We start from the raw sequence: 13,033 nt of genomic DNA, 5'->3' as shown, positions 1-13,033 counted from the left end.
AAGGTTTGCAGCGTTCAGTTACCTAACATATTGGCTCTTCACCAATCACATAAGATAACCTGACCTCACATGAAAGAAAGACCTGGATTTCTCTTCAAGTCATAAAGCAGGGAACAAGATATTTTGGCCCATTATATACCAAGTCTATACCAAACATCTACATTAATCCAATATGAGTCCCATTTTTAGTCTCCCCATATACTCAGCAATTCCTCCTCTCACCACCCATGCACCTGCACATTGGTGGCAATTTACAGTGGTAATTAACCTATAAGTTCACACATCTTTGGGATGTGGGAGGAAACCAGAGCACCCTAAGGAAACCCATTAGGTCACAGAGAGATGGACAAATCCCACACCGACAGCACAGAAGAACAGAATTAAATCTGGGTTGCTGGAGCTGTGAAACTAACCTGTAACATTACAAATAATGTTTAAACTAGCCTATCAGCTTAGGGTTAATTACCCAAGTACAGAAAACTGAGTTCAGTAATTAATTATTATTTTCTTAAGTTTACTATTACTTTTTATTTCTGCTTTCTTCCATGTTCCATGAATAGTGAAAGGCCTGGATAGAATGGATGTGGAGAGGGTTACCATTATTGGGAGTGTCTAGGACCAGAGGCCATAGCCTCAGAATAAAAGGACATACCTTTAGAAAGGAGATGAGGAATTTCTTTAGTCAGAGGTTGGTGAATCTGTGGAATTCATTGCCACAGAAGGCTGCGGAGGCCAATTGATATTTTTAAGATGGAGATTAGCAGATTCTTGATTAGTAAGGGTGTCAGGGGTTACGGGGAGAAGGCAGGAGAATGGGGTTGAGAGGGAAAGATAGATCTACCATGATTGAATGGCGGAGTAGATTTGATGGTCTGAATAGCCTAATTCTGCTCATATAATTTATGAAATCATGAAATTATAAGTGAAACAAGTTTACTTTTTCTTTTAAGCAATGCAGTTATTTATTTTTTCCAATAGTAGTGTTTCACTTGCAAATGGAAAGGCTGGTATAAGTACTTTTGACGTTTAAAAAAAAAAACAATATCCTGATGATATCTTTTAACTTGTGTTACAGTTAAACCTACTAAAAAAGAAGTCTCAGGTAAGCATCTGTAACTAAAAAGGATGCATGCCCATGGTCTGAATAGCCTAATTCTGCTCCTATAACTTATGAACTCATGAAATTATAAGTGAAACACGTTTACTTTTTTTGCAGCAATGCAGTTATTTATTTTTTCCAATAGTAGTGTTTCACTTGCAAATGGAAAGGCTGGTATAAGTACTTTTGAAGTTGAAAAAAAACCCAATATCCTGCTGATATATTTTAACTTGTTTTACAGTTAAACCTACTAAAAAAGAATTCTCAGGTAAGCATCTGTAACAATAAAGGATGCATGCCCATCCATGAAGGATCATGTTATTTACTTCTAACTCTGAGATTAAAAAACTGGGTAAAAACAGAAACTCCCAGAAACTCTAAATGAATCTACAATCATACTCATACCAAAAACGGATAAGGATCTTGAAGACCCAGGTTCATATAGAGCAATAGCCCTTTTAAATACTGATCAGAAAATACTAACTAAAATTCTATCTCATAGATTGAGCTTAGTGATTAACAAATTAATACACCCCGACCAAACAGGTTTTATTCCAAAACGTTATTCATTTTATAATCTGAGAAGACTATTCAATATTATATACTCCAATAGAATTCCTAATGCAGATCTAGCAATTATTTCATTAGATGCTGAAAAAGCATTTGACCAGGTTGAATGGCCATATTTATTTTCGGTGATGGAAAAATTTCAATTGGGAGAGAAGTACTGTACATGGGTTAAATTGTTATACTCTAATCCAACAGCTAGAATATTAACAAACCAAATGTTATCAACTAAATTTAACCTCTCTAGAGGTTGTAGACAAGGATGTTCACTATCCCCACTATTATTTGCTCTTGCAATCGAACCCTTAGCAGAAAGCGTTAGAACCCATACAGGAATATACGGATATAACACTAGAGAAACAAGGAATAAAATTTCCTTATATGCAGATGATGTACTAATATATATTACAAAGTTAGAAACTAGTATTCCAAATCTATTAAATTTAATAACTCAATTTGGTCAGTTCTCAGGATATAGAATTAATTGGAATAAAAGTGAAATCATGCCAATAACAAAACTCAATCTACATACATTACAACAATCCCCTTTTAAAATAGTTAAAGATAAATTTAAATACTTAGGAATCTATGTAACTAAGACATATACCTCTTTATTTAAACTAAATTTTCCACCCTTACTGAATAAACTACACAAGAATATTCAATACTGGAAAACACTTCCCATTTCAATGCTTGGTAGAATTAATGCTATAAAAATGATCTTCTTACCGCAACTGCTGTACCTATTTCAATTAATCCCGATATATATCCCAAAAACTTTTTCAAAAAAGTCGACTCCATTGTTACAAGTTTTATCTGGGATTATAAGAATCATAGAATAAGTAAAAAACATTTATGTAAGTCAAAGATAAATGGAGGTTTGGCTTTGCCAAATTTCTTGTTTTATTTTTGGGCAGTCCATATTAAAAACATGAATTTCTGGCTGGAAGAACTGGATCAACAACCAGATTGGTTAAGGATGGAAAAGGAAGACTGTTTACCTTTTGAAATTGGACCGATCATATTTGCTACCACAAAACTGCACAAAAAACCTATAAGTAGAACCCCATAATACATAGTGGAATACGAATTTGGAAATGATCCCTTATTCAAACCATCCTTTTTGGAGGTACACAAAATTGCTGGAGGAACTCAGCGGGTGTGGATAAGGGTTTCACACAATGGAAAAATTATGGAATTAAAAAGATTGGACATCTTTATGGGAAAGGCACTTTTCTTTCATTTCAGGAGTTACAACAGAATCATGGACTGCACTCAAATAATTTCTTCAGATATCTACAAATTAGAGATTATGTTAAATCTAATACACAAGTCTACAGGACTAGGGAACCAGAAATCCTTGATGAATGTTTGAACAAGCATCCTAACACTGAAAAATTAATAGCTTATATTTATAACACCCTCCTAAACAACGAGGTACCACCGACAGAACCATATAGACACACATGGGAAAATGAATTAGGTCATCCTATAACGAAAGATTTGTGGGACGAAAGTTTACAACATATACATCAATGTTCGTTAAATGCCAGACATGCTTTAATATAATTTAAAGTCCTACATAGATAACACTACTCTAAAATAAAACTAAATAGAATCTTCCCACAAATCTCTCCTATTTGTGATAAATGTCTACATCTAGATGCTAATTTAACACATACGTTTGCAAATTGTATAAAAATTAAACATTTCTGGACTGATATTTTTGAAATAATTTCAGAATACAAAACTGGATCCAAACTCAAAATTAATAATACTTGGAATATCAGAGCAGTTTAACACTCACAACAAACCAAAGAAATTTCCTCGACTACAGTATAATAACCGGGAAAAAATTAATATTAAAATTTTGGAAAGGCCCTACGACCCCCACAATTAAAATGTGGATTGTGGAAATGTTGGAGACCCTATATCTAGAAAGAATTAGACTTGTCATAATGGACAAACAAGAAATTTTTGATAAAATATTGGCTCCATTCATTAATTATCTTACGGGATAGATTGGCCCAGCACGAAAACCCAACTGAAACTTGAACTCAGGATTAGATGAAAAGTCATACTTTATAATCTACGAACCTATCTCCAATGACGTATTATAAGTAATCCATTCCACCTTTTTTGTTTTTTTTGATATTTGTAACTCTTCTCTCTCTTTCTCTCTATTTCTATATAAAAAAACCCACTAGAAGTAGAAGTAATCGACAATTGAAAATTTTAATAATGTATGACTGATGTATATGAAAAGTTTTTTTACTATAATATGCAACTATACTTTATAATATGTCTACTTCTAATAAAAAATATTATTTTTAATTTTTTTTTTTTTTTAAACTGGGTAAAAGGGATCAGCTTACTTTCACACAAACACTTCAGGTGCCTATTTTTCAAGTTGGCTTCATCCTAGTTTTGTGGCACCACTTGAACAGGTGGTGGTGTGTAATGGATTGGAATTTCATAACAGCCGATCTCCACCAGCTGCAACCAGTTCCCTTTCCATCATCATTAACAGAGACCAGAGTGAACAAGAGCATGTAGGCACAAAGCAGTGAAGCAATAATGTCATATATTCTTTAAAAAAAAAATAATTTCTGACCTTCTGAAATTGCAATCATTTATCTTTCATGCCAAATCAAAATTGCTGTTCTGGGTGGATAGTCAGCACCAAGAAAGCAGGAAGAATTGGAAGAAGGCCTACTGCAGCCCATTTAAAGTTTATTACTCAATCTTTTTTTTGTTCGATGTTGCCAATTTAATTGCCATCTGTTTAGGTTGAACTTAAAGCATGGATAAGAAATTGGCTGAAGTATAAATGAAACAGATTACTCATTAGATAGGTAATCTAAGAGGAAGTATTAGTTGCTGTGCTCTAAAACCGACATTGCAACTGTTAATGTTCCCAATATGGACATGTAAGATAAATTCAGTAAACTGGCACAGAATATTCAGATTTAAAGATGGAGAGGTAGTGGCAACTCCCAAATTATGGTCTGTGACAGATTATCTATTGCTCCAAAATGGTGGCTTGCTGTTCCCTGCTTCATACTGTTCGCACCAACATGGCCTCTTTCAGGTTTCCCCCTGGGTGCTGCATTCTTAGTGTTATGATGCCTTACTCCTTTCACCAAAACCATTTGATAGCCAGTGAAACCCCATTCCTCACACTCAGTGGGTTGGAGCTTTTGAATATCTCTAATGTCCCCAAGCATTTAGTAGAGTCACTGAGCCATGCACCATGAGAAGAGGTGCGTCATGGATTTATGAAAGGGAAATCATGCTTAACTAATCTTCTGGAATTTTTTGAGGATGTGACAAGTAAAATGGATGAAGGGGTGCCAATGGATGTCGAGTATCTAGACTTTCAGAGAGCCTTTGATAAGGTCCCGCACGTGAGACTGGTGACTAAAATTAGAGCACATGGTATTGGGGGTAGGGTGTTGACCTGGATAGAAAATTGGTTGGCAGACCGGAAGCAAAGTGTAGGAGTGAACGGGCCATTTTCAGAACGTCAGGCAGTGGCGAGTGGAGTGCCGCAAGGCTCCGTGTTAGGGCCACAACTGTTTACCATATATATTAATGATTTGGAAGAGGGAATTAGGAGCAACACGAGCAATTTTGCGGATGAACCAAGGCTGGGTGGCAGTGTGAACTGTGAAGAGGATGCTAGGAGGTTGCAGGGTGACCTGGACAGGTTGAGTGAGTGGGCAGATGCATGGCAGATGCAGTATAATATAGATAAATGTGAGGTTATCCACTTTGGTGGCAAAAACAAGGGGGCAGATTATTATCTCAATGGGGTTAGGTTAGATAGGGGGGAGGTGCAGCGAGAACTGGGCGTCCTTGTACACCGGTCACTGAAAGTTGGCTTACAGGTACAGCAGGCAGTGAAGAAAGCTAATGGAATGTTGGCCTTCAGAACAAGAGGATTTCAGTATAGGAGTAAAGAGGTTCTTCTGCAGTTGTATAGGGCTCTGGTGAGACCACATCTGGAGTATTGTGTACAGTTTTGGTCTCCTAATTTGAGGAAGGACATCCTTGTGATTGAGGCAGTGCAGAGTAGGTTCACGAGATTGATCCCTGGGATGGCGGGACTGTCATATGAGGAAAGATTGAAAAGACTAGGCTTGTATTCACTGTAGTTTAGAAGGATGAGGGGCTATCTTATAGAAACATATAAAATTATAAAAGGACTGGACAAGTTAGATGCAGGAAAAATGTTCCCAATGTTGGGCGAGTCCAGAACCAGGGACCACAGTCTTAGAATAAAGGGGAGGTCATTTAAGACTGAGGTGATAAAAAACGTTTTCACCCAGAGAGTTGTGAATTTATGGAATTCCCTGCCACAGAGGGCAGTGGAGGCCAAGTCACTGGATGGGTTTAAGAGAGAGTTAGACAGAGCTCTAGGGGCTAGTGGAGTCAGGGGATATGGGGAGAAGGTAGGCATGGGTTATTGATAGGGGACGATCAGCCATGATCACAATGAATGGCGGTGCTGGCTCAAAGGGCCGAATGGCCTCCTTCTGCACCTATTTTCTATGTTTCTATGTTTCTAGTACAATAACTCCATGCTGACTATCAAACACCAATTTACTACAATCCTACATTAACCCAATTTTTATTCTTTCCACATTCACTTCAACTCCCCCAGACTCTATCTTTCACCTACCACATTAGGAACAATTGACAGTGATCAATTGACCTATCAACTTACACAACTTTTGGGGGGATCTGGGGACAAACTGAAGCACCTAGGTGAATCCCATGTGTCATTGGGAGAAGATACAAGCTACATTCAGACATTATTAGTTGTCAGGTTTCAGCAATATACAGGATAAGTAAAAAACAGAATGACAAAGAATGATAGTTTTTCTTAGTAATGCTAAAAGGCACATTCATATAAAAATCTATTCAAGTTATTAAAAGTAACTGAAATACATATTTAAACTTACCTATTTGTTCTCCCTCAGTAGTCAACGTAATCCATAGATTTAAACAGGCACTAAGGTGCATAGTCCAGGTTAAGTGTAGCTCAGGACCAGATGTAAATAGCCTGCAAGCTGTGAAACCTTGGAAAATATTCCTGCCTTTCTGAACTTCACAAGAAGTACAATGAAGCAGTGCACAAGCAGTCAGCAACATAAGTGGCAAGATGTAAGGTGCCACGACTGATGTAGACTAATGCCAACTCTGTAAACTTCTTTGGGGATAACTGGGTAGGTTCTATAATCAATATTTTTCATCAGGCAGAAGATCTCTCCCAGAAAGAAATGTAATCATGTAATTGGAAGGAAGGAAGAATATTAGGTGAAAGATGCCATTGAGGAATAGTGCTGAAATAGCCAAGGATGCAAATGAAATAGACCTCAGAGCCTTCATAGTCATACAGCATGGGAATAGACGATAGACAATAGGTGCAGGAGTAGGCCATTCGGCCCTTCGAGCCAGCACCGTCATTCAAAGTGATCATGGCTGATCATCCCCAATCAGTACCCCGTTCCTGCCTTCTCCCCATATCCCCTGATTCTGTTATCTTTAAAAGCCCTATCTAGCTCTCTCTTGAAAGTATCCAGAGAACTGGCCTCCACCGCCCTGTGAGGCAGAGAATTCCACAGACTCACAACTCTCCGTGAGAAAAAGTGTTTCCTCGTCTCCGTTCTAAATGGCTTGCCCCTTATTCTTAGACTGTGGCCTCTGGTTCTGGATTCCCCCAACATCGGGAACATGTTTCCTGCCTCTAGCGTGTCCAAACCTTTAACAATCTTATATGTTTCAACAAGATATCCTCTCATCCTTCTAAACTCCAGAGTGTACAAGCCCAGCCGCTCCATTCTCTCAGCATATGACAGTCCAGCTATCCCGGGAATTAACCTTGTAAACCTTGGTTGCACTCCATGCCTATATCCATGCCAACCTATGAGTACACATCTCCAGTGATGCCATCATATTCCACTTTTCCATAATCTTCAAATAGGAATATTTGCTCATGATTGCTCATTGTTTGATTCTATTTGCGCCCCCTTACCAAATGAAACAAATGATTCAGGAGGTAACATTCATACCAAAGATAGGCCATGCAATAACCATCCCCAACAAGTGTCTAACCACCCTCCTTTGTCAGTCAGTGGCATTGCCAACGCTATCTCCCCCACTGTGAACATCTTAGAGGTCACCAATTGATCAGAAGCTCAACTGGACCAGCCATATATATACCATGACTACAAGAGCATATCAAATGCTGGGTACTCTTCAGTAGATGGCTCACCTTTTCACAGCCCAAAGCTTTCCCACTAACTACCAGGTACAAATTTGCAGCATGATGGAATACTCTCCACATGTCTTTGTGATTGCATCCTTAGTATCACTAAACTAGCCCAAAACCCAACACCATCCAGGACAAAGCAGCTAGTCTCCCACCCTAAACAGTTATGGCCCCTGATTTGAACTTAAATATATTGCTGCCCCTTCAACATTGCTGGTACCCTCTAACCTACATCACGGTGGAAGGACCAGAAGGACTGTATCAATTCAAGAGGGCAGCTCAGCATCACCTTCCAAGGTACAACTGGGGATGATCAATAAACGTTGGTAGAGCCAGCAATGGCCATTTACGGAAAGAAGAACTTTAAAAAATGATTTCCAGCACCAGTGTAGGGATAACTTAACAATGGTCTCCGTGCCCCTGTTCCATGCCTGCAGCTGCTCTGTGCTGTACTGCTGGCTTTCTCATAGCATACAAAATGTACAGTGAAATGACAGTGGAGTTCGGGATCAAATTGTACAAACCTGTGATCATATTGCAGCTTAAGTATTATCTGCACTTACTAGATTGATTATTGAACATGTAGATGATTTTAGTACCTGTATAAAGAAATGTCACAAAACAGATCCATATCATGCCTGAAATGAGTTATGAAGAAAACAACACCAGGAACTATTGAGATGTGATCTGATAGTTAAAGAAATAAAAGAAACTCATGAAAAATATTACTCAAAGTTAAGATGCAGAGAAGGATAGAGTAGCACACATTCAGACCTTTATAACTATGACAGATTAACGGCAAATTCTTTTTTATGAATCACAGATGTTAAATTCCAAATGAAATAATGCAAATGCAAATGTTGTATATTTAAGAAACTACTCAGTAGTTGAACTAAAAGCCATTTGGAGCTCCCCCGGAACACAAATCAAGATAGGTTGAGTAGTCTTTTACATCCATAGTTAACTGGTGTTTCACTTTACAATCTACGAGTACATTTTTATTCCTTTATATTCTGCATTTATAATTGTTCTGTCTGTAATTTCAGCTAAGTCTACAAAAGAGAAAGTAAAAGGTTAGTTCATCATTAAAATTTCCCAGTTCTTCCATTATGTTTTGTAACTATTGAAATGTAGAAAAAATATATGAGATGTTGTACTTTGGAAAGTTGAATGTGAGGGATAAAATATATAATTAATGGCATGACCTTTAACAGCATTGATATACAGAGGGACCTTGGGGTCGAAACCCATAACTCCCATAAAGTGGCAACCTAGGAGGTTCCCTTTCAATGCCCTTTCAATGCCCTGCTATGGTTATTTTATTAGATGGCTTCAGCAATGGTGTCCTCCAGCATTCCTCCTTCAATCTGAAATTGTTTCCTTCCTCAGCAAAACATAAAAAAAGTGAAAAAAACAAGTCTGTGTTAAATGAAACCTTTGCTAGGCCATCACCATAGTTAAATACATGTAGAACCTTTGAACTAACTTGTTACAGCCTTCTGCAATGTGCTGTTATCTTAAAAATAAGTATTTATATGACATATGTTTTCTTTTAAGGAGATGGAGAATGTAATGTGCATTTCACATTGCCTGCATTTCATGATGCAGACAGTCTAGTTGAACTCATTCTGAGAATTTCTGCAGATAAAACAGTGATATGCAAAATGTTTATTTAAAAATTCAACATGAATGCTAAGACATTGACCCAAGTTAAGTTGATTTGTTTGTTGTACATTTTTATAATTCATTAATAGGTTACAATTCAAGTACTGGCATATAATGTCATGGGCATTTCCATTTCTTAATGCTTCCTCTCTGAACTTACATGTCTTTAATTCATTTTGTAAAGCATTGCACAAGCCTTTTACACAGCACATTTTATAGATTTTGTATGTAAATCATTGGACTCTTTGGGGAGAGATTTTGAATGGAATGATTAAAATTATGAAGAATATTTTTTTAGCCAAAGCATATTATAATCTACAAAACATTGCCAGGAAAGGTGTTGAGACAGTAATCTTTCCAGCAGATTTAATAAGGATCTAGATGAATATTTGAAGTGTTGTAATTTATAGGGCCACAGGCAGAGAGATGGAATATGAAATTTGTCTAAGTGGTTGAAAAGCAAAATATTGCAGATGATGGGAATCTTAAATAATAGTTGATGGCATGGGAAATCCCTCGGCATCTGTTGGGAGGTTTCACTATCTGTGCCAATGAACAGACAATACTTAAAATTATCATAATTTAAATTTTCCATTGTCACTTTTGCAGAACCAATGAAGCAGAAACCTGCAGCTCCTGATGCAACAAAAAAAGGTATTTGTTGTCTTGTAAGAATATGATTTTGGCACATTTCCAATTAGATTATACCATCTAGAGGCAATAAACTTCACATAGTTTACGAGCAAAATTCTAAGTGAACTGTTCAAAGCCCATGCAATTATCTTGAAAACTGATTTTTATGCAAATATTTGTCTTTGCAATGGTTATTGTAAATGTATACAATGAGAATTACCAGCATGTTCACTTGTCCATTCATGATATTGCTGTCAAACTCTCAGACTGGGTGGCCACTTGCATCTCAACAGTTCCCCACTGATTTGGTCTCATTATCTTGATCATATCTGGCAATTGACTCATGAATTACCAAGAGATATTATGGCCTCTGAACTAATCAGAGTTATTGGTGATGTTGTCAGTAAAGGATTGGGTGGACCTTTTATTATTAAATTGCATCATCACCAGAAATAACATGAAGGTAGAAAACAAAATAGTGCAGAAGATAGGAATTTTAAATAATACCCCAAAATATTGGAAAAAAATCACCATCTGTGAAGAGTATTTGGTATTAATGCCAATTAACTCATAGTTTAATATTTCCTCTGTCACTTTTGCAGAACCGCAGAAGCAGAACTCCACAGCTTCAGATACAGCAAAGAAAGGTATTTTTTTGTTTCTTAATAACAGGATTTTGTCATATTTCAGATCAGTTAATGCCAACTGGAGACAATATACTTCACAGTTTATCAATAATATTCTATTGAATACTCTTCAGTATTGATCTTGAAGACCAATTTCTATGAGAGCATTAGTCATTGCAGTTGTTGTCAATATAAACAATGGGAATTTCCAGTGTTGACACGTGTCAATATTGTTGGCAAACTCCCACCACTGGTGGCTCTTTACAGCTCAACTGTTTTCCACTGATTTAGTTTTCTTTTCTTGGTCAAATTTGGCAATCAGTATTTTTAATAAATATTGTGGCTTTAATCTAATCAGAGTTATTGTGTAATATTATTCTCATGATTTATGGGTAATTCATAGTAATACATTTTTCTGTTGGATGTATTTATGCTGCAGTAGAGGATTACATTACAAGTATTGGTTTATAATGTTAATAAGATTTCTGTTTCTTAATGCTTCCTCTCTGAACAATATGTCTTAATTTATTTTGTAAGCTGCAGGAACATTTTATGTATCACAGATTATAGGTTTAGCGTGTAAACAAAAGGAGGGAGAGTTATGATGGGCTGATCAGCACAGTATGTTGGGAATTTGAACATACTGCAGGGGAAGATGGTGAGAAAGTCACCTTCAGCAAATTTAACAAATACCAAGATGAGCCCTTGGTGTGTCCATAACTTGCCATGCTACAAGTAGAGTGGTGATGTGAAATTAGTCTATCAGTGGATGAAAAACCAAGAGCACTGCAAATGTTGATTATCTTAAATAACAATAAATAGATGTTCACAATGATGAGGGACCAATCATAGTTTATCCAGGTTTGTAGATTATACAAATTAGGGTGGCAGAGTGAGTTGTGAAGAATGCGCAGAGAAGCTTCAGGGAAGTGGGGGTTGGAGGGGAGGAGGGGGGGGGGGGACATTATTCTATTGTATGGAACTATACAATAGTTCTATTGTATACAACTATTCTTAGTTGTATGGACATGCTAAGTGCACAACAGAATGAATGTAAAGTGGAAAAATGTGATAATCTGCTTTGGTAGATAAAATAAAGTGGAGATTTTTTTTCATTTGAACGAAACCGGAGGAGGCGCTGTCCTGAACGGCTGCCTGTCCTGCAGCTGTCCGTTTCTTCCCCTTCTTTTTTATTATTTTTAGTTCGTTAAGTGTACAGTCAGGGGGTCTAAATCTTTTATGTGTGGGGGGTGGTGGGGGGGAAGGGGGAAACTGCTTTTCTAAGTCCCTACCTGGTCGGAGGGGTTGCCTTCCTCCGAGCAGCGACTTCGACCTGTCCTCGCGGCCTACCAGCGGGTCCTGGAGCGATGTTTCCCTGGGGGGACCTGGCCAGAACATCGGCGTTGGCGGCGGCGCAGAACATCGGCTTTGGCGGCAGTGCAGCGCTGGAGCGCTATTGCGGAGCGGGCGATGCCTTTCCTGGGTCGCCGCGCTGGGACTCCAGTATGCTTGGTACCGCCGAGGAAAACATCGTGGAGCCGCGGTTCTGCGGAGCGGCCAGCTGCGACGTTGAACTTGCATCTTGCCGAGATCGCCAGTGTGCGGAGCTCCGTCTGGCGTGGTCTGTTGGCTTGGAAGCCGCAGGCTCCGGTGGGAAGGCGGCCGTTCCTGGCGCCCCAAGCCGCTGGGGGTTCTCCCGACGCCGGAGTACCATCACCCGGCGAGAACATCGGGCGCCGTGGCGGCGACTGTGGAGGCCTCAATAGGCCCGACTATGGGTGGACAAGAGGATGGGGACTGGACTTTGTGCCTTCCCCCACAGTGGGAATCACTGTGGGGGGATGTTTTGGTGTTGAATTTCTTTATGAATACTGTGTTGTATTTTTATTAGTGTGCTGCAAGGACATCAGAATTTCCCCTGAATAAGGGGATTAATAAAGTAATCAATCAATCAATCAATAATAGAATTGGAAAATGTTGATGTTCAGAAGGAGCTGGTGCACTTGCACATGAATCATTACAGGTTAATGTGCAAGCACAATGAACAAATAGAAAGGTAAATGGTATGGTGGCTTTTTGTGAAATAAATATTTTCTCTTCAAACAGTAAGCTCGACCTGTGACGTATCTTGGCCTTTACGGTAATGTTGCCAGAATGTCACGTATT

At 38.3% G+C, this 13,033-nt stretch overlaps 1 protein-coding gene across 1 annotated transcript in view; it reads left to right on the top strand.

The window, feature by feature from the left end:
• trdn (triadin) overlaps nt 1–13,033 on the top strand; it is a 353,412-nt gene that overhangs the window by 203,397 nt on the left and 136,982 nt on the right. Inside the window, exons 31-35 of the mRNA XM_033022051.1 lie at nt 1,076–1,102; nt 1,341–1,367; nt 8,990–9,016; nt 10,218–10,262; nt 10,844–10,888. Of these exons, the coding sequence (XP_032877942.1) occupies nt 1,076–1,102; nt 1,341–1,367; nt 8,990–9,016; nt 10,218–10,262; nt 10,844–10,888 (171 nt within the window). The remainder of the gene's footprint in view (nt 1–1,075; nt 1,103–1,340; nt 1,368–8,989; nt 9,017–10,217; nt 10,263–10,843; nt 10,889–13,033) is intronic.

The sequence above is a fragment of the Amblyraja radiata genome, chromosome 5 (genome assembly GCF_010909765.2).
Source record: "Amblyraja radiata isolate CabotCenter1 chromosome 5, sAmbRad1.1.pri, whole genome shotgun sequence".
NCBI classification, from domain to species: domain Eukaryota; kingdom Metazoa; phylum Chordata; class Chondrichthyes; order Rajiformes; family Rajidae; genus Amblyraja; species Amblyraja radiata.
The sequence above is the reverse complement of the archived record's forward strand: the minus strand, read 5'-3'. Positions and strand labels throughout refer to the sequence as shown.